This window comes from Macaca fascicularis, chromosome 15 (assembly GCF_037993035.2).
Source record: "Macaca fascicularis isolate 582-1 chromosome 15, T2T-MFA8v1.1".
Taxonomy (NCBI): Eukaryota; Metazoa; Chordata; class Mammalia; order Primates; family Cercopithecidae; genus Macaca; species Macaca fascicularis.
In genome coordinates, this window is record NC_088389.1 from 52,472,127 (window position 1) to 52,491,437 (window position 19,311).

Genomic DNA, 19,311 nt, shown 5'->3' on the forward strand with positions numbered 1-19,311 from the left:
GAGTGTTTGCTTCAGATCTTTACATCTTTTGATGCATTGCTTTTGAAGCATAAAGACTCATAACTTTTTTTTATTGACTTAGAGGATTGTAGCCTATATCAATATAAAATGTCTGCTTTTTGCCATGAATTTCATTTTATTATATTCATATTACAACCCCTGCTTTTAAATTTGCATTTGCCAAATTAAACTGTGCCCATTCTTTATACTTAATTTGTGGGTGCGTGGGAGTGACTCTTGGTCATAAGAAGCTCTTTTTGATAAATTTCAATTATTTTAACTCTCTGTTTTTTTTTCTTTAAAGGAGACCCCACCTCCATGTTGAATTCTTCAAAACCAATCGCATTCTAGTTTACTTGCTACATTATAAACTTCATGAGGACAAAGTCTTAGTTTCCGTAATCACTGGACCCCAGGAATTGTGCTCACTGCACATAAAAGCTGCTTGATCAGATATTTGTTGAATGAATGCAAGAAAGCTCTTATTTCTTCAGACAGCTGCCTCCAGTCTGCCCTGCTTTCTGTCAGCAGATACATAGCTTGCTTCTGTGAGGTAAATGTTTCCAAGGCCATAGACGGGGTCTCGCTCTGTCACCCAGGCTGGAGGGCAGTGGTGCGATCTCAGCTCACTGCAAGCTCCGCCTCCCGGGTTCACACCATTCTCCTGCCTCAGCCTCCCGAGTAGCTGGGACTACAGGCGCCCGCCACCTCGCCCGGCTAATTTTTTGTATTTTTAGTAGAGACGGGGTTTCACCGTGTTAGTCAGGATGGTCTCCATCTCCTGACCTCATGATTTGCCCGCCTCAGCCTCCCAAAGTGCTGGGATTACAGGCGTGAGCCACCGCGCCTGACCTGGTTGTTTTTCAGGAAGGAGAGAATATTCTGTCTGCTACATGGAGAGGGGCAAGAGAAGAGGTGGGGTTGGGGGACTAGTTAGGATGCCATGAAAGCAATGCAGGCAAGAGGAGATGATGGCTTGACTTGAGGAGGGGGTTGACATTAAGCATCAACTCTGGCCCAGGAACTTAATCCTCTGCCCCAATTATTCAACCTTAAGTGCTAGGTGTCACGCTAGGCATTTCACCCAGGTTTTCTCACTCAATATGAAAAATTATAAATATTAATTTAAAAGTTACAGAACAAGTTATCCTAAACAAAAAAATTATTTCTCCCAAAGAAGTCAAATACTAAAACACATACTTAAAGAAACAAGCATATGGCTGACTCAGTTTTACTAGTGGTTTTTAGACAGACATCTTTCCAGAGCCTGCAGAAGCTGCAAATTCTCATGGATGTTCATACTACTCCATTCACAGGGCCCACAGAGCAACTGTGAACAGCTCACATCCTCCCAGGCTCTTCCTGCCTCCCTCATTCCAACCTCCTTCAAATAAGAAAATTATCAAGCAAGTAGCAGCAGGTGAAAGCAGGTGACACAGGAAACCAGGGGACCCGGAAGGGAGAAATGCACCGATGTGGCCCACATCTGCCTGAGCAGTGGGCAATGCACCAGCGGGGTGAGCTCTTTAGGAGAGATGCTAGACACTGTGGCCCAGAGTCTCTGATACACACTGGTTTTGTGGCCCTGGACAGGTAGTGGTATCCTGCTGAGCCTGTTTCCTAAAACATGGGAATAATAAATACTCATTGATTGGCTGTGAACTGAGATAAGATATTGAAAAATGCCAAATAGCAGGCAGTTTAGTGTGGTAGCTAAGAGAAGACCTTTGACTTGGCTTTGGAGGCAGACGGGCTGGCGTTTGTATCCTTGCTTTGATGCTATTATAGTTGTCATCCTGAGCAAGTTACTTAACTCAGACGCAATTTTCTCAGCTATAACTTAGAAGTATCATCTCATGGGTTATTGTGAAGATTCAGTGAGCTAATGTATGAAAAGTGAGTGCTTTGGAGTAAATACTAAAAAGTGGTGCTAACAGTCATCTAATGAAACCAAAGGTACTCAATACATAGATTTCATTTTATATTTACTACCAAAAAAACTCTATCTGAAAGCTAGATGGCGAATCTAAACACATGCCTCTAATTTCTGCCAAAGGGTACTTTCCGTTTTTTTCTTTCCTCTGCCCAATCCAGCATTCTGGCTCCCAGCTCTCTCCTTCAAGTTACTTAGTTTCTGTGCTGCTAAGAAGCTTTTATTTTTTTCTAATATTTGAAACAGAGCCCAGGACTGGATGACGGAGAAGCCAGAGGGGAAAGAAAAACTTCTGTGGAGCATCAGGCCTTTCTCTTACATTTAACTTCCATTCTCCAGCACCCCAGACCCAGGACCCCTTGGTAACACCCACACACCCACATTTCATCTCCAAGACACCTGGCGTTAAAGCCGTGAGGGTATTTCTGTCCAGAGCAAATGTTGACTATTGCAGCATAAAGCGGCGCACACAACTACTTCAAGTGAGCTTCCCATAGTTACCAATTAGAGGGACACACAGCCTTTGGGTGTGCCCAGCTGCCGACCTCTCAAGACCAGGCTGGCTTGGCCTTGACTCCGCAGGCCTGGAGCTGTGTTTCTATTTTCAGCCAATAAACCCAAACGCAGCGGGGAAAGCGAGGGGAGGTGTTGGGGTGGGCAAGACCAAGTACTGGAGGAGAGAAAGAGGTGGATGGAATTCCCCTTTCCTTCTTTAGTCTCTGGTCTTTGTGTAACGGACATGACTCATCAATGGGTCTCCTAGATGAGGATTTAGATGCTCTGTGGGCAGCAGATAAGAGTGCAGCCTACTTGCAGAAAGTAAATTCATGGAACACTCCCCATAAAGTCAATACTGTCAGGCTTATCAGCTGTCCTCATTTCCCACTCAGCTCCCTGGGGACCAGACTGGAAATAAAAGGCCGCATTTCCAGGCGCTGAGAGTGAAGGTGCAGGGCTGAGCTGGGGAGGGGCCTCTGCCCCCTAGGCTGCTTTTCAGGCAAGTGGGGGAAATCTGCCAGGTCAAGCTGCCCAGAGCCCTCAGCTTCCCAGACTGACAAATCCCAAACCAAATACACACACCGGAGGATGAGGGAGGCATCCCCTTACTCCTTAAATCCAGCAGATGTTTCCAGGAGGCCCCACTGTGCTTAGGAAAATTAGAGGATGTCACGTCAAATGCAACCAACACAAAAACACACAGAGGAAACCTTAATTTCCCACCACTGTTGATACTTTTGCTTTTCATAACAGATACTTCTGCACTACCCAAGAGCACATGCATCTTTTTAGCTGGCAGGGATATGGTTTCTTTGCACATTGCCTGAACTAAATAGGTTACCAGCTGGGGTTTCAGAGCTGTTTCTGAGACTTACACTGTAGCTGATGCAGACTGATTTAACAAGATACAACCTGTGCCTGGCTCCTCTCCCACTCACTGTCCCTGTGCTCTCTGCTGGGATTATAGGCTTGCCCAGGCCTCATCAGCCAGCAGTCCCTGCCTGAGCTCTCTTACCCAGGCAGCAGAATCTGTCTGGGTGAAAATGAGGAAGAGTGAAGATAAGATGGCCTTGGCCTGGCCTTGTTTTTATTATGGTCCAGAAAGCCACTGGAGTCCCAAGTCTTCTCGTAGAGGTAAAGGTAAGGTAGAAGGTCAGTTGCTAGCACAAACTATTCTCCTAGTGCAACTAGAGCAATTACTTTTTACCCCTTGGAGCCCACAGTCTCCAGAGGTGAACAGATAATAGGGACATGAGGACTAAGTTAAGACCCAGAATTTAAAATCACCACTAAGCTTATCTCTCTTCGTGGCTTCTGTTCTCCCTAGCTTCCAGTTATGCTCTGTGGCATCACCACGTGAAAAGTCTATCCTGTTCTAGTTTCTAACTGAAGCAACAGGTGTAGGAATGGCTCCAGCCTCTTTCCCACATCTCTCACATTGCCCGTATTGTGGTGCCCAGGTCTAGCACTGACCATTGGTCTCCACTACTCTGCTGTGTTCCAAAAATTGCCTTCGTGTCTTCCCCACAGCCTAGAATCTCACTGGCTCTTCTGGCCCAATTCATCAAACTGAGCTTTTGTCTTCGCTCTCAAAGGCCTATTCTAATTCCCTGGAACCCTGTGGATAAACAGAGGGTTTATTCACAGAATAAAGCCTACTCTGTGAATTTACTGACTATCCTCTTATTCAGAAATGTTTTCTTTCTTCATTTATTCAAATTTTCTGTTCTACAAGTCCTAAGACTCAGCTGAACCTCATTACCTGGTCCCTGTCCTCCTTCCTGGAGCTTTTTCTAGCCTTGGGTGCTCAGATGGCCATCTTCAAAGTCTAGGACTTTTGTCTCCTTGCCTAAGCCTGGTCCTTGAGACTCAATTCCATTAAGCGTTATGTTTTAACCCCACATACTCTTGTCCTATCACACTCCCTTTCTGTGGCTTGCAGTTCTGCTCTTGAGCTCCACTTCCCAGACGGTCTCCAAACTGTCCCCTGCTTGCTTGGCCTCAAGCGCTTCCTGACCCTGGACGCCTCGTGCCCATGTCTAGCACTGACTGCGAATTCCTAGAAGTGACCTTACTTAAACCATCTAGGGTCCTATGCCCATCTGGCTAAGTTTCTATCCTCTGTCCCTGCAACTATCCGAGTTCTAGGGTCTCCAGGGTCAGTCTCAGTGAATCTGAATTCTCCTAAATCCCTGCTCTGTCCTTGAAGGGGTTTCCTGAATGTTTATTGAACTTCACCCTTAGGACAGATCTGGTGAGCAGTAACCAGGTCAGAAGTGTTTATTGAAGGCACGATGCTCCTATCCAAAACTTTTCTCTCTCATATCCAAACTTCATAGCAGAATATTCAGTCCCCTCATTCCTTGCCCACTTTTCCAGTTTTTTTGTTTGTTTGTTTGTTTGTTTTTAGTAGAGACGGGGTTTCACCGTGTTAGCCAGAATGGTCTCGATCTCCTGACCTCGTGATCTGCCCGTCTCGGCCTCACAAAGTGCTGGGATTACAGGCTTGAGCCACCACGCCCGGCCTCCAGTTGTTTTTTTTTTTCACTATTTATCCATATGGCAGATGGTCTTATTCACTGTCCCATAAAGTCTATTCTGTGAATTTACTGACTCCTCTTATTCAGAAATGTTTTCTTTCTTCATTTATTCAAATTTTCTGTTCTACAAGTCCTAAGACTCAGCTGAACCTCATTACCCAGACCCTGTCCTCCTTCCTGGAGCTTTTTTCTAGCCTTGTGTGCTTAGATGGCCATCTGCAAAGTCTAGGACTTTTGTCTCCTTGCCTAAGCCTGGTCCTTGAGACTCAATTCCTTTAAGTGTTATGTTTTAACCCCACATACTCTCTCCCCAAAGAACAGGCCTTGTACCTGTGCTCTTGAGGCCAGGGTCGCTTCTGATCAACGGTGGTCAGCATAGGGCCTCTACCCAGGAGGGATCTGAAATACCAGTCTTACAGAAAAATTGTTACATAGGATTATCAGGAAAATACAAGCTTATAGGATTTACGCCAAAGGCAGATGTAAAACCATGTGAACATAATATTAACAATAGTTATCATTCACTGAGCATCTACCATGTACTGAGCAGTGTGCCAGATACTGCAGATTTCTTACAGTTCTTTTAATAACCTTGAAAGGTAGGTATTAATTTAGCCCCATTAGTTGAAAAAAAATTCAGAAATCAGAAGTTGAATAGCTAGCCCAAGATCACAAAACTAGGCTGTGGAGGACTCTGGATTCCAGTCTACAAATCCAAAACCCTTGCTGATCCCATAAAATCCTCTAGATCTGCAATGTCCAATATGCTAGCTACTGGTTTTAAACTAAAATTAAAGTAAACATTTAGTTATTCAGTTACACTTGCCACATTTCAAATACTCAGTAGTCACATGTGGCTAGTGGCTACAGATAGATCATTTGCAGCACCACAGAATGCTCTAGATAATTCTCTGTCTTCCACTAAGACATGAGGAAAAAGATGGCTCCTAACAAATTACAAGTGAGATGATAAGAGAAGACATAATCCTAAAAGGAGAGCTTTTCCCTTGTTTATGAGGTCACATGCCAGAAATTTTTTTCTGCTAAGCAGGATCTGGCTGGATTAGAGGGTTGGCCAGTCTGGGCTCCAAAACAAACTCTTCCACACTTCAACTATGAGACCGTCATCTTCTAAGACATCTGAAAGACATTTGGTGGTATAACATTTTCAGAACATTGGCCACTCAATTACCTTTCTTGTAAAATTCACTAGAAAACATCCTCCAAATTATTAAGATTAACAGAAGAAAAAATTTGAATTTAGAAGTTTTAGGTTGTAAAAGCCCTACTGATAAAGTTGCAGAGAACTATGAACAATAGTACCAGCTGTTAAAGGGCTTTACTGATAAAGCTAATTAAAGAAAACTCAAAGAACACAAAGGAATAATAAAGAGAAAATAAATCATAAAAAGAGGGTTACTAAAATGACAAAGTAAATCAACAAAGAATTGGAGGAAAGTCAAAAACAAAAACCTAAAAACCTGTCTTCCAAAAATTGAGACAAGGTTATTCCTTTTTATTATGAAGAGTGTTACCTATTACGAATGTTTGTAAAATGTTTAAGGACACTCTTTAGTAAAATCACAGTGAAAACAATGGTGCACAGTACACGTTAAAAAAGAAAATCATAAAAGAAACAACTAGCAGATTTGGTGTTATCATTATTTTTAATTTTAGCCATTCTAATAGGTATGCAATGATATCTCATGTGGTTGTAATTTGCATTTCCCTGGCTAATGATGTTGAACATCTTTTTCATGTGCTTCTTAGCCATCTGTATATCCTCTTCAATGAAATGTCTGTTTATGTCTTTGCCCATTTTCTAATTGAATTTTTCAAAAAACTGCTGAGTGTTCAGGTTCTTTATATATTCCAGGTACGAGTCCTTTGTCAGATACATAGTTTGCAAATATTTTTCTCCTAGTCTGTAGCTTGACTTTTCAGCTCTCACATGTGAGCTTTTGCAGAGCAGCAATTTTTAATTTTGATGAAGTCCAATTTATCAATTTTTCTTTTATAGATGTGTTTTTGGTGTCAAGAAGAAGAAAGAATGCTTTGCATAACCCTAGATCATGAAGATTTTCTCCTATTTTTTTTTTCCCAAAATGGTTTACAGTTTTATATTTTACACTTAAGCATGTGATCCATCGTAAGTACATTTTTGTACAAAGTGTGAGGTTCATTCAAGTTGAGTTTGTTTTTTGCCTATTGTCCAATTGCCAATGTCCAATTGCTCTAGCACCATTTGTTGAAAGGTCTATCTTGGCTGGGTGTGGTGGCTCATGCAACCTCAGCACTTTGGGAGACCAAGGTGGAGGATAGCTTGGGGCCAGGAGTTTGAGAGCAGCCTAGGCAACATAATGAGACTCCATGTCAACAAAAGATAATAAAATAATAGCTGGGTGTGGTGGCATGCACCTGTAGTCCTAGCTACTTGAGAGGCTGAAGCGGGAGGATTGGTTGAGCCCAAGGAGCTCGAGGTTACAGTGAACAATGATTGTGCCACAGCACTCCAGCCTGGGTGACACAGTGAGACCCTGTTTATAAGAGGAAAAAAAAAAAACCAGACTGTCTTTCCTCCACTGAATTGCTTTTGCACTTTTTGTAAAAAATCAGTTGGACATATTCATATGGGTCAATTTCTGGTTTATTTTGTTTCACTGATCTATGTGCATATCCTTTTACCAAAACATACTGTCTTTGACTACTGCATTAGATTGCTAGGGCTGCCATAACAAAGTACCACAGCTGAGTGGTTTCAACAGTAGAAATCTATTTTCTCACAGTTCAGGAAACTAGAAGTCCAAGGCTAAGGTGCTGGCAGGGCTGGTTTCTTCTGAAGGATCCTCTCCTTGGCTTGTAGGTGACCATCTTCTATGTCTCTACATGGTCCTCCTTCTGTGCCTCTCCTTGTCCTAAGCTCTTCTAAGGACTCCTGTAGTCACCAGTGAATTGGGAATCACCCATATGACCTCATTTTACTCTAATTAGCTGTTTAAAGGCTCTATCTCCCAACACAGTCACATTCTGAAATACTGGGGTCAGGACTTAAACATAAGAATTTTGAGGGATATAAGGTAACACAATTCAGCCCATAACAATTACTATAGCTATATAATAAACCTTAATATTGGGTAGAGTGATCCTTCTCACTTTCAGTATAAGAGGCTGGTTTTAAGTAATAATACAAAAAAAATTTTTTTTTAGATCAACAGTTAAGTAGAATTGGCAGAGTGAGTAGTCACTGGATTTCAAGTCAGAAAACAAGGATTTAAGATCTGTGTTACCTCTAAATTGCAGCTTCCTCATCTGCAAAACAAGGGGTGATAACATCTACCTTATAAGATCAGATGCGGTATCTATTGAAGTGCAAGAACGAACTTAGGTCTTCTGATGCCAAATCTTTCTGCTACTTTTTCCTTATAAAGATTACTTGAGATATTCTAGAGAAATAAACTTACCACATACATTTTAAAATAAGTTCGTCTATGTCTACTAAAAACCTTGCTGAGATTTTGATAGGAATTGCATTAAACCTATTGATCAAGTTGAGTAGAATTGACATCTTTACTGTGTTGTTTCCAATCCATGAACATGGTATGCATCTCCATTTATTTAGGTCTTTGATTTCATCGTTTTTTTTTTTTTTTTTTTTTTCCTGAGACAGAGTCTCACTCTGTCACCCAGGCTGGAGTGCAGTGGCACAATCTTGGCTCACTGTAAGCTCTGCCTCCTGGTTTCACGCCATTCTCCTGCCTCAGCCTCCCAAGTAACTGGGACTACAGGCGCCCACACCACGCCTGGCTAATTTTTTGTATTTTTAGTTGAGACGGGGTTTCACTGTGTTAGCCAGGATAGTCTGGATCTCCTGACCTTGTGATCCGCCCGCCTTGGCCTCCTAAAGTACTGGGATTACAGGCGTGAGCCACCACGCCTGGCCTCATCAGCATTTTTAACATACAAATCTTGTATATAATTTGTTACTTTTATACCTAAATACTTCGTTTTCTTCATGGTGACTTTAAATAGTACTGTGTTTTTGGTTTCATGTTTGCTGTTAGAATATAGAAATGCAATTGATTTGGGGGTATTGGTCTTGATCTTGTATACTGTGACTGTACTAAAACTCACTTATTAGCTCCAGGTATTTGCTTGTTTTAAAATACATTCCTTGGTATTATCTATGTAAACAATCATGTCATCTGCAAATAAAAAGTTTTTAAAAATTTCTTTCTTTCCAATCTGCATGTCTTTTATTTATTAACTTTTCTTTTTTCTTTTTTTGCCTTATTGCAGTGACTAGCACTTCTAGTATTAGGCTGAATAAGAGTGGTGAAAGCAGACATCCTTGCCTTGTTCCTAATCTTAGAGGAAAAACATTCAGTTGTTTGCTATTAAGATATATAGGTTTTTGGTTTTTCTGGGTTTTTTAGATGTTCTTCATCAAATTGAGGTAATTCTCTTCTATTTTTAACTACTGAGTTTTTCTCATGAATGAGGGTTAGATTTTGTCAGACTCTTTTTGTGTCTATTGATATGATTTTCTTTACTTTGTTGATATGGTGCATTACATTGACTGTTTTAAGGCTGAACTAGCCATGTACACCTGAAATGAATCCTACTGGTCATGGCACTGTTGGATTCAAACTAGAACTTCTTACTCCATGTCCTGTGTTATTTCCACTCCACTACAGTTACTTTTAACAATTTTGACATCAGCTGAAATCCTATAAAAGATCTTTCTAGTTCTTTCTCCCTGAAGTATGTTATGATTCCCCATGGTGGCTGTTTCCTCTTACTACGACAAGCTAATAAACCTAACTTTGTTTGATTACAGGTGTGTTCCTGGTGGTCTTTGGCTGACAGGTTTTATCTCTGAGAACTTTTGGATACCCAGGTATATGTGTGCAGACTACTAGGGTCCCCAGAGTTGAATTTCAGAAATACTGTACTGGTGGCAGGATTACTATTTTACCAGATTGTTTATGAATGTTAGTGTCTGTTATTTCTACTGCAAGTCTCAAAAATAAATACAAGATATCCCAAGAGATCAGAAAAATTTTATTCATCATCCCAAACTGGACAATATATTACAAATTCTGATGAAAATAATATTAAAGGTATTTTCAAGTAGTACCACAAACTATCTGTACCTGAAGATAAAATCAAATAGTAAACTGGTAAGTACACATTGAATCTATTCATCTTTAAAATATCACTTTGTTTAGAAATTCATATATATGTTTTTGTAGTTATGAAGTGGGAGAGACACACAAATAGCTACATAAGATTTTCATTTAACAAACATATGAACTATTCCCCATGTTTTGAATGAATCATCAGAAGGCTGTAAAATCCTGTTATTTTTTTCAAAGGTACATGAAATAATATTTCATTTCTAATAGCAAAAATACAGTACTTCTAGTTTTCCTCATACTCTCTTCCAACCCTACTGTGAGAGCTGCTTATAATTATATAGCAGCTTGTTAATGGGTTCCTACATAATCTCTGTATTAGATTGGGTTAGAAGGTGCCAGGGGGCATTCTAGGGTAGAAGTTTTGATAGTATAGAAGCAGAAGCAGAGATTTCTTTCTTTCCTTTTTTTTTTTTTTTTTTTTCCTTTTTTGAGACAGAGTCTCGCTCTATCACCCCAGGCTGCAGCACAATGGTGCGATCTTGGCTCACTGCAGACTCTGCCTCCTGGGTTCAAGTGATTCTCCTGCTTTGGCCTCCCGAGTAGCTGGGACTATAGGCTCGTGCCACCAAGCCTAGCTAAGTTTTTTGTATTTTAAAGGAGACGGAGTTTTGCTATGTTGGCCAGGCTGGTCTCGAACTCCTGGCTTCAAGTGATCCACCGCCTTGGCCTCTCAAACTGCTGGTATTACAGACGTGAGCCACTGCACCCAACAGAAGCAGGAATTTTTTGTTAGAAAATTTATACTTGCCTCCTTTAAGCACAGTACCTATACAAAAGGTATCACCATTGAATTAGTCTGTTTCACTTATAAACTATAATTAGGATTTCAGTCTGATGTGAAGCAGCTTAAAGTGGCATCATGCACCCTGCTGATTCTTGCCAAGTTGAGACAGAAACACAAATTTGGGGGCAGAAAGTAGAAATGAGTATTTTCAATTCTCCTTTATTAACAATGACACAGGCATTCACCAGCATAGACAATTAAATAAAACTAAGTATTCCAGACTTCTTCCCTTTCCAAATCATGGCTTATATCTAATTTCACCAACAAGGAGGTAAAGATTTACATCTAGGAAAGGCTAGAATATTGAAAAAGAAGTCCAGGGGAGAGTAGGCACCAAATCTAGGGAAGTACAGTGAACTGCTTGGGACCAGCAAACTAGGTAGCATATGGGATAAGATTAGGAGACAAATGTTTAACCAAGAAAATGAAAATACAAGCTCTATTGAGAGAAGGAGGCAAACTGGTAATGTCTCTGAATTCATAAACCATACAATTTAATTTTTAATGACTTGATAGCATTTTTTTTTCTTAAGCAAATTCAGTCTTGCAACCTTTTGAGTAAAGCAATGTGTTCTGACCCACGGTTTCTATAATTCCATTTGAAGATTAGAAAAGAAACATGGAAGTAGAAAACCTGCACGTTTCTTGAGTACTTACTTAATCCTAGGCCTGAGGCTAAGAACTGTATACTTCATTTAATCCCCCTAAAAACCCTTAGAAGTATATATCATTTCCCCGGCTCACTAATGTGGAAGTTGAGACTGAAAGGGCCCCCACCATAAATCCCACAGGATTAAGCTGAAATTCAAATTCGGGCCTCACTCAAAAGCTTGTGGTCTTTTTATGGCAACACATTGCCTTCCCTAAGTGAGATGTTGTAGGTGATCTAGCCCAGGTCTTAATGATGGTGTAAGACAAGGAGGAAAGAGGGATAACTGCTGGGATTTTTCTTGAGAAAGTCTCTTGACTGGTTGGTAACTGAAGTTTTTCCATGCACTGAAGTTTTTCCATGCATTAAAGCTGTTACAACTAATAATTACCTGTTAGAAGGCAGGAATATGGCACTTTCTCTGACTAGGTTTTGAGGGAATATTTCTCCTAAGGATTTATAACATTTAGGATTTAAAAAACTGTTCACTTTCCAGAAGGTGAAACCAGGGGGAAACAGAAAAATGTGTAGCCATAAGTTTGGGTGAGATTTTAGACTGAAGTGTGGAAGCTCATTCCAAATGTGTTTTCCAGATTTAGCTCTGGTACCCAATGTATAAATTCCTGCTTACCTATGTAATATCCTGCCTATCTGTGTGCCATCTGAAGTACTGTAGTTGTGTAATAAAAACAATGGTTTGATGTCACAAATTTTAAAAAGAATGAGTATTATCTATTCTTAACTACTTGCATTTATCAGAGAGTATCAATATAAATAATTAAAAGTAGTTTATACTAAAAATGAGATACTCTAGTCTCCTTTCCAGCCAAGCAGATTAAAAAAAATCCCAAAAACTGCAAAGTACTCCAGTTATATATGTTATTCTTTTTTGTGAATGAGACCACTACTACCAGGTAAAGGTCCCTTAGGAAGGAAAGGGCCTCATGAAAGGTCACTGTAGGAAGGGGAGAGACTCTTCAAATACAGGCATTTAGCAGGTTGGTGCTGATGCTTCCTTTGGGAAACAGAATGGTAAAGTGGCAATGGGATGCATCTTGAGCTTAGAGAATTAGGTACCAAAGGCTGATGTCTCCAGATGTGAACTATCTTATTGTCTGGAGAGAAGGCATTTTCCAGATAAAGGTATGAAGGTTGCCTAAGAATTCTGAACAAGAAAATACTTCCCCTTGACCTCTCTGTTGCCTTAGGTTCTCAATCTGAACAAAAAGATACTAAGTGGCAGAAATACCCTAAGACTTGGACTCAATGAAGCACTGGATGGCTTCTCTGTTAAGCATCTCAAGCACTGTTAAAGATACTGTGTTGTGATGCAAAACAGACATTGGACTAGAAGTCATGGCAGTCTTGGGTTTTAGCCTCAGCTGTTCTTGTTTAGATCATTCCTTTCTGCCATTATTTATTTAGTTATAAAGTAAGAGGGTTTAAAATGAATATTACATATGGTCTCTTTCAAGATTCAAAAGCAGAATTACTTTCACTTAAGTTTTAACTTGTTTTGTGGGGATACTGGCAAACATTCTGTCAGCTAGTGGTCATATTTCAGGTTTTGCAGCTAGGGAATCAAAGAAATCAGATGTCCCACCAAGCAGCTACTCTTAGGGATGCTCAATTTTAGGAACTATGGTTTTATTCCAGGGGCCAGATATCAGTAGCTGCAGCAGAGGAGAGAAGGAAAAGTGCTCCCTGCTTAGAGAGGGACTGGGTGACTACCTGGTTGTCCTGGTTGTCAATTAAGAGGAATCTTGCCTCTCAGGATGTCTCTGGAGATATCCATGAGTGCCTAACTACCAACAAGTTGTCAGCTTCCTCAGGTAAGCCAGGTAAACTAAACCTGAAAGTGGTCAGATTAGGAGAATGACTGCTAGAATACTCAAGTGAGGAAAGAAAAGTGATCCAATGAGCTACTGAAGATGGACATACTTAACCCAAGGTCTCTGGACACTCAGCAGAATCCAACTGTTAAAAAACATAAGATGAAGTATGGATGAATCAGAATCAGAGGTACGTCTGGCCTTCACATTCTAGGGGAAGGCTTTTGTTACCCAAAGTTAGGGCAGAATCCATGAGCTGAAGCCTGTGAAACCAGAAGACAAGTATTTGAGCAGCCAGCGGTCTATGTAGGGAAGAATACAGACCATGTGTCAATGGGGCCAAGATGTCTTAGATTTCAGACACTCTAAGACTTTGTACTCCAGGAAAGGATAAAAGATTAATCTGTAAACGGATGGGTAAGATCTCCTGGCAAAGAACGGGAGTCCCAATTTGAAATGGGCAGAAATGTGGAGTGTATGCATTTCTAGATACTGAGCACAAGCAAATGGTCCTCATCAAGTAGGGTGGATTTTGCCCAAAAATACTGTTATTATTTGTTATATTATGTTTGAGCATGAAAAATGAATGTAGGGTCAGCTATTTAGAATTTGGGAATGTACTCTATGGGCTGATTTTCCAGCACAGAGAAAACTGATGATGATGATGATGATGATGTACCATTTTGGGACGAGTCCGCTAATAATCTTAAAGGTCCCCAGAAACCTGCTCATGTTCTTTAAGAAAAACCCAATAATTCTGCACTGAGAATGCAACTTAAGTCAGGAAGACTGTTGGTTATCATTTATCAAAGAACGTTTTCATGTTGCTTTAAAAATTTGGAATGGGGTGGTTGTAAGTTACTTTCCCTAATTTGTTTTTGGGAAAGTCTATCAGCCCATTCCCTCAGATGTTCAGGTTTCCATTTTTGAGACTCCTATTGTTCTCTGGTTTCAGAGGAAAATCTGGCAAGCTCCAGGAAGTAGTCCTAAATAGCATAGGTAAAATACAAGATTCAGCTTCCTTTCCCAGACAAAGAGAAAAATAGCAGTGTTTATTGTGCCTACATTTTCCTTTACCTCTCACTTAGAATATATCATTCAAGTGACTGGTGAAGAGATGGGGTAAACAGCATCCCATCTGACTCAGACACCTTGAGGGGAAAAGGAAAATGAAGGGTTCCAGAGTGTGTGGTACTTGATAAAGTAGAAGTGTGAGTTCTTGCCCCATCGACATTCAACAGACTGAAAAACTAGGGATGAACACAAACTTTACAAATTCTATGACCTGAGGTAGGGTGAATAGTTGCCAAGTCCACCATTTAGCTTCCATTTTGGAGATCGATATATAGGAAGAGGAGAAGAAACAGGTAGGTTTGCATGCCACTTAAATTGGTATATAGACCAAAAATTAATGAAGCTGTAATTGATGAATGAAGACAATAAAAAGTATGTTTTAAAAATTAGAGTACATTAAAACAATTCTGTTAATATTTTATTGTCATTAAAATTGGGAGTGCAAGGATTATAAATTCAGAAAATATAAAATGTACATGAATTCCTCATATTTTTACCTAACAGAGTGACTGAGAACAAAATAAAAATGAGTTTTGTGAAATCATGGACTCTTTCAAAATCATGTCTAGTAGCATGGTCTCACTTGAATGATTTGTCAACAAGTGCCATCAGATGTCAGTGAAAATATTCTCACAATGGATCGAAATTTAAGCATTATACAAGCATAAACTTTCTTCTCACTTCAAATATGAAAGCAGTACAGGTATAGAAATTTACTTATCCTGACAAGTAATAAAAGCTCTGATATAAATTAGCTCTCACCTTCCCTAAAAGAGTAATGCCTTGTTCTCTAATTCAATTCCACATAAGATTAGTTGAAAAATGAACCTGATAATCATCTTTTCTTGATGCCACTCAAAGTCTGATCACTTGAGTATTAACTCAGACTCCACAATATTAAAAGTAGCACTAACATACCAGCTTAAATGCCCAGAACAGGAATGGGTTATTCTTTTTGACTAGTATATCCTTCCTTTGCTTTGCCTGGTGAGCTCATCCTCCAGTGCAAACATTACTTAACATTTTTAAAACCTTTACAGAACTTGAACTCTTCAAAGGGTGGGGGAGGGTTCCCTCAGAGGAAAAATTGAGTTGTTTACCAAAGGGAGGAACAAAAGAAGCAGGTATTTGTCTCATTCATCTAGGTTTCTCCACTGTAACCTAGCACTGTATGTGGCACATGAAAATTCCTCAGTGCTAAATGAGAGAATTAAATCAGATGGCTCTGGAGTTAGGACCCTTGCCATGTCTTCAAACTTGTCACTTTTTTTCTTTGGTTCCCACTTACGTTTGACAGACATGTATCTTTTTAAACAGTTATCTACCTTTTTTTCCAAGAGAGGAATTCTCCCATTTCAACCTATTATCTCAGTATAACTGGATAACCTCATCCCACTCAGAAATAGGCCAGATTCCATTGGGTTGCACATTGGGAGGAGAGCGCTTCCAGTCCCACGTCTTTACAGGAATCTTCCAGGTCTTACCATAGTTGGCTTCAATGTATTCGAGGGTTTCACAGGGCACATGGACCTTCATGTCTACAAACTCAGTCCAGCACAATGTAAACTTGGGAAACAGGTACCTGCAGCAAAACGGAGGGATTAGGCTTCAACAGTGGAAGGTCTAGCTAAGGAATCTAGCTGCTAGTGCATTATTGGCTGAAGGACAGTGCTCTCCCATTAAACAGCTTTGGGAATAGAGTGGCTATTTAATTGTTTTTGACTGTCCAGAATCCCTTTCCTCTTCTCCAATTTTCCTCCCTTGTTCCAAGTCCATAGGATTGAGGAGAGGCTGACCCTATCACTAAGCTCCAGAGATCGGTAAAAGACTCAGGCCAGTAAGTTAATGATTGAGGCACAGATGGGAACGTACCCAAGGCAGGCAATCAAAGTCAGCCTTGGGCTTTCTGTTGGAACTGTAGAGGAAAGAAGTATCAAAGCAAAAAGTTGTCAAAAGATGGACGAAACGATCATTTTCTTTTCTTTCACAATCTGGATTTCCCAACGATACAGAGTAAGCAGGACTCCAAGCTGCATTTCCAGGCTTCTCCTTTGGTTCCATAGCTTACATGATCCTACCTGTGGTTTCTGCCTTTCATCTCAAATGCTAAGGAATGTCTTTAAACCAGCCCAAAGAATACTAGTTATAATGATTTTAACTATGTTTATTGCAGGACTAAGACAATTAGTAGGTAAGTTTCAGAAATTAAACCAGGCCGGGCATGGTGGCTCCTGCCTGTAATCCCAGCTCTTTGGGAGGCTGAGGCGGGTGGATTACTTGAGGCCAGAAGTTCGAGACCAGCCAGCCAACATGACGAAACCCCATCTCTACTAAAAATACAAAGAAATTAGCTGGGTGTGGTGGCGCACTTCTGTTGTCCCAGCTACTCAAGAGGCTGAGGCAGGAGAATCACTTGAACCCTGGAGGTGGAGGTTGCAGTGAGCCGAGATCATGCCACCGCACTCCAGCCTGGGTGACAAAGTGAGACCCTGTCTCAAAAAAAAAAAAAAAAAAAAAAAACAAACAGAAATTAAACCAAAACATGTTTCTGAAAGGTACTTTGGATCAAGTAAACTAAATTATGTATCCTAGAAAAGAAAGCTAAAACTAGCAGGTCTGTTTAAGTTTATATTATAGCTCTACTCTATATTCTGCATTTTTTTTCCTGAGAAATGTTTCAATGTGGGAAGAACTTTCAGTAATGAGGTTTAAAGTGGCAATAGCAGAGATTACAGGAATTTAAAATATCAGAGGATTAAAGAAAGAACAGGGAAAAGCCAGATTTCAAAGTGTAATCATATTGTGGAAATGGGATCTAACTGGGATGTTCTCCAAGAAAAGGTCAGTTCTGATATATTCTGCCTTTGATTATCGTGTTTTACCACCAAATGAACATAAAGCCATACATGAAAAGGAGAGGCTGAACAAATTCTAAAGAAAGCAACAACTCCCTTTTACTCAAACCCAGTTAATGGACAATTCCAGCTGGCTACTGTGAAAAGGCGGCCACAGAAAATCTCATAGCTGAGAAGTAAGATACAGCTTAGCCCCACCATCTGCTGGTCCCAATTTTACTCTGCACACTCATGTTCATGGAATTGCTTATTTTGTCATCACACATAACAATCCATCACCAGCCTCCACCCTCTCTAATCAGATGCTGGTTAGCAGAATGTCCGCCTGTCTTATCCTATCAAGTTGACACACTGAAGTTGAATTGAGGCAGAAATCATGTTCTATCTTGTAATACAGGCCAGGAAACTTCTCTAAGTATTATTCTTTGTAGTCTCATCAAAGAGGTAAAAGAGGGAAATATAATAATAGATACAGGATAGATAAGGTGAAAGGGAATACTACAAATTTTACAAAAGCAATGTTTTGAACAATGAAGAATTTATGAGCAAAGCCAAAACACTTTAAACATATAAACAATGTGAAAATAATTCAAAGACAATTTAACTCAAATGTTAGTTTTTGTACTTAAAACTGAAACCTCTCTAAACTTTGTGGTTTTCTTTTCCCCAATTATTTTTCAATCCATTCAGCAAAAAGAAAATCCCAGCTTCCTAGGAGAAGAGGAAAGATAAGCAAACAATAAAATGTAAAAACTGATTATAAAATAGGATTGTGAAGAGGAAGTGAAGGGGGGTGAATGACGCAGAACAGCACATGCCATGTACCCTCTCCAGGCTACCAGTAAATAATGACTAAGACCAAAATACACCATGAGTCTGCAATGTTACCTCGACTTTTAAAGTTAAGATTAAGTTCAGCTAAGCGGTTTGTACTTTAAGGCCCTGGTATTGGATCCAACATGTAAACAGGTTTAAATGCAGACTAAGGCAACCCTAAATCAGAATGTAAGTTTAAGAGATCTTATTACCACAAAAAAAAAATCCCTCCATCCATTTTCTATTTCATACCACTTTTATTTCATATTATTTTTACATAAAACAGTAGTTAAATAGTTAGAATAGACCATTTTTTTCCCTCACAGATATCCTTAAAATCTATACAACTACTTGGTGGTAGTTGGATAATTTCATCAGTTTAATTACAATCAGTTTAAGTACAACCTATGGACATAACTGCTAAATGAAAACGAAGTTCTTCCACCATCCCAGAACCAACAGTGTTTTATTATTACTAGGCTCAGAGAGAGAGAGACAACATGAACTATAACTGAACCTGACTTTTTTGAACTTAAGTTTTACATTAACTCCAGAGTTGGAGCAGTAGAGCCATTTCTGGATAAGAATTTCCTGCAAAACATAAATGATTTATTCTCACTACCAATTTTTTCTCTTCTTTTAACTTTTAATTTCTTCTCATATTATTCCAGTGCCTAAGCCCTCTAGCATATTGTTTAATAGAAGCAGGGCTAGCACACATTCCTAAGGTTTTTCTGATTTTAATGGAAAGGCTTCTAAAGTTTTATCGTTAAACATGATTGCTCACTCTAGTTTTTTGTTATATTCTCTTTATTAGGTTAAAGAAATTTCAGATTCCTTTTTTTTTTTTTTTTTTGGAGACCAAGTCTCGCTTTGTTACCCAGGCTGGAGTGCAGTGGTGCGACCTCAGCTCACTGCAACCTCCACCTCTCGGGTTCAAGCAATTCTCCTGCCTCAGCCTCCGGAGTAGCTGGGAGTACAGGCGTGCACCACCACACCTGGCTAATTTTTCTGTTTTTAGTAGAGTCAGGGTATTATCATGTTGGCCAGTCTGGTCTCGACCTCCTGACCTCAAGTGATCCACCGGCCTCGGCCTCCCTAAATGTTGAGATTACAGACGTGAGCCACCATG

General features: G+C 40.0%; 2 protein-coding genes across 50 annotated transcripts in view; both read right to left on the reverse strand.

Moving 5' to 3' along the window:
* The window catches only part of FKTN (fukutin), a 94,243-nt gene that overhangs the window by 13,851 nt on the left and 61,081 nt on the right, over window positions 1-19,311 (reverse strand). For 32 of the 49 annotated variants that reach the window (XM_005581135.4, XM_015436901.3, XM_074016899.1 and 29 more), the window contains one exon: window positions 14,914-16,090. In XM_005581135.4, the coding sequence (XP_005581192.1) occupies window positions 15,877-16,090 (214 nt within the window). In that variant the 3' untranslated portion in view covers window positions 14,914-15,876. Of the gene's footprint in view, window positions 1-5,063; window positions 6,112-10,013; window positions 10,870-14,913; window positions 16,091-19,311 lie in introns of those variants that run through there. The other 17 variants (XM_074016924.1, XM_074016917.1, XM_074016915.1 and 14 more) reach the window with 3 other exon arrangements.
* Window positions 1-19,311, reverse strand: part of TAL2 (TAL bHLH transcription factor 2) — a 48,906-nt gene that overhangs the window by 13,851 nt on the left and 15,744 nt on the right. The window contains exon 2 of the mRNA XM_045373583.3: window positions 15,993-16,090. The gene's annotated coding sequence lies outside the window, so the exon portion shown is untranslated. The remainder of the gene's footprint in view (window positions 1-15,992; window positions 16,091-19,311) is intronic.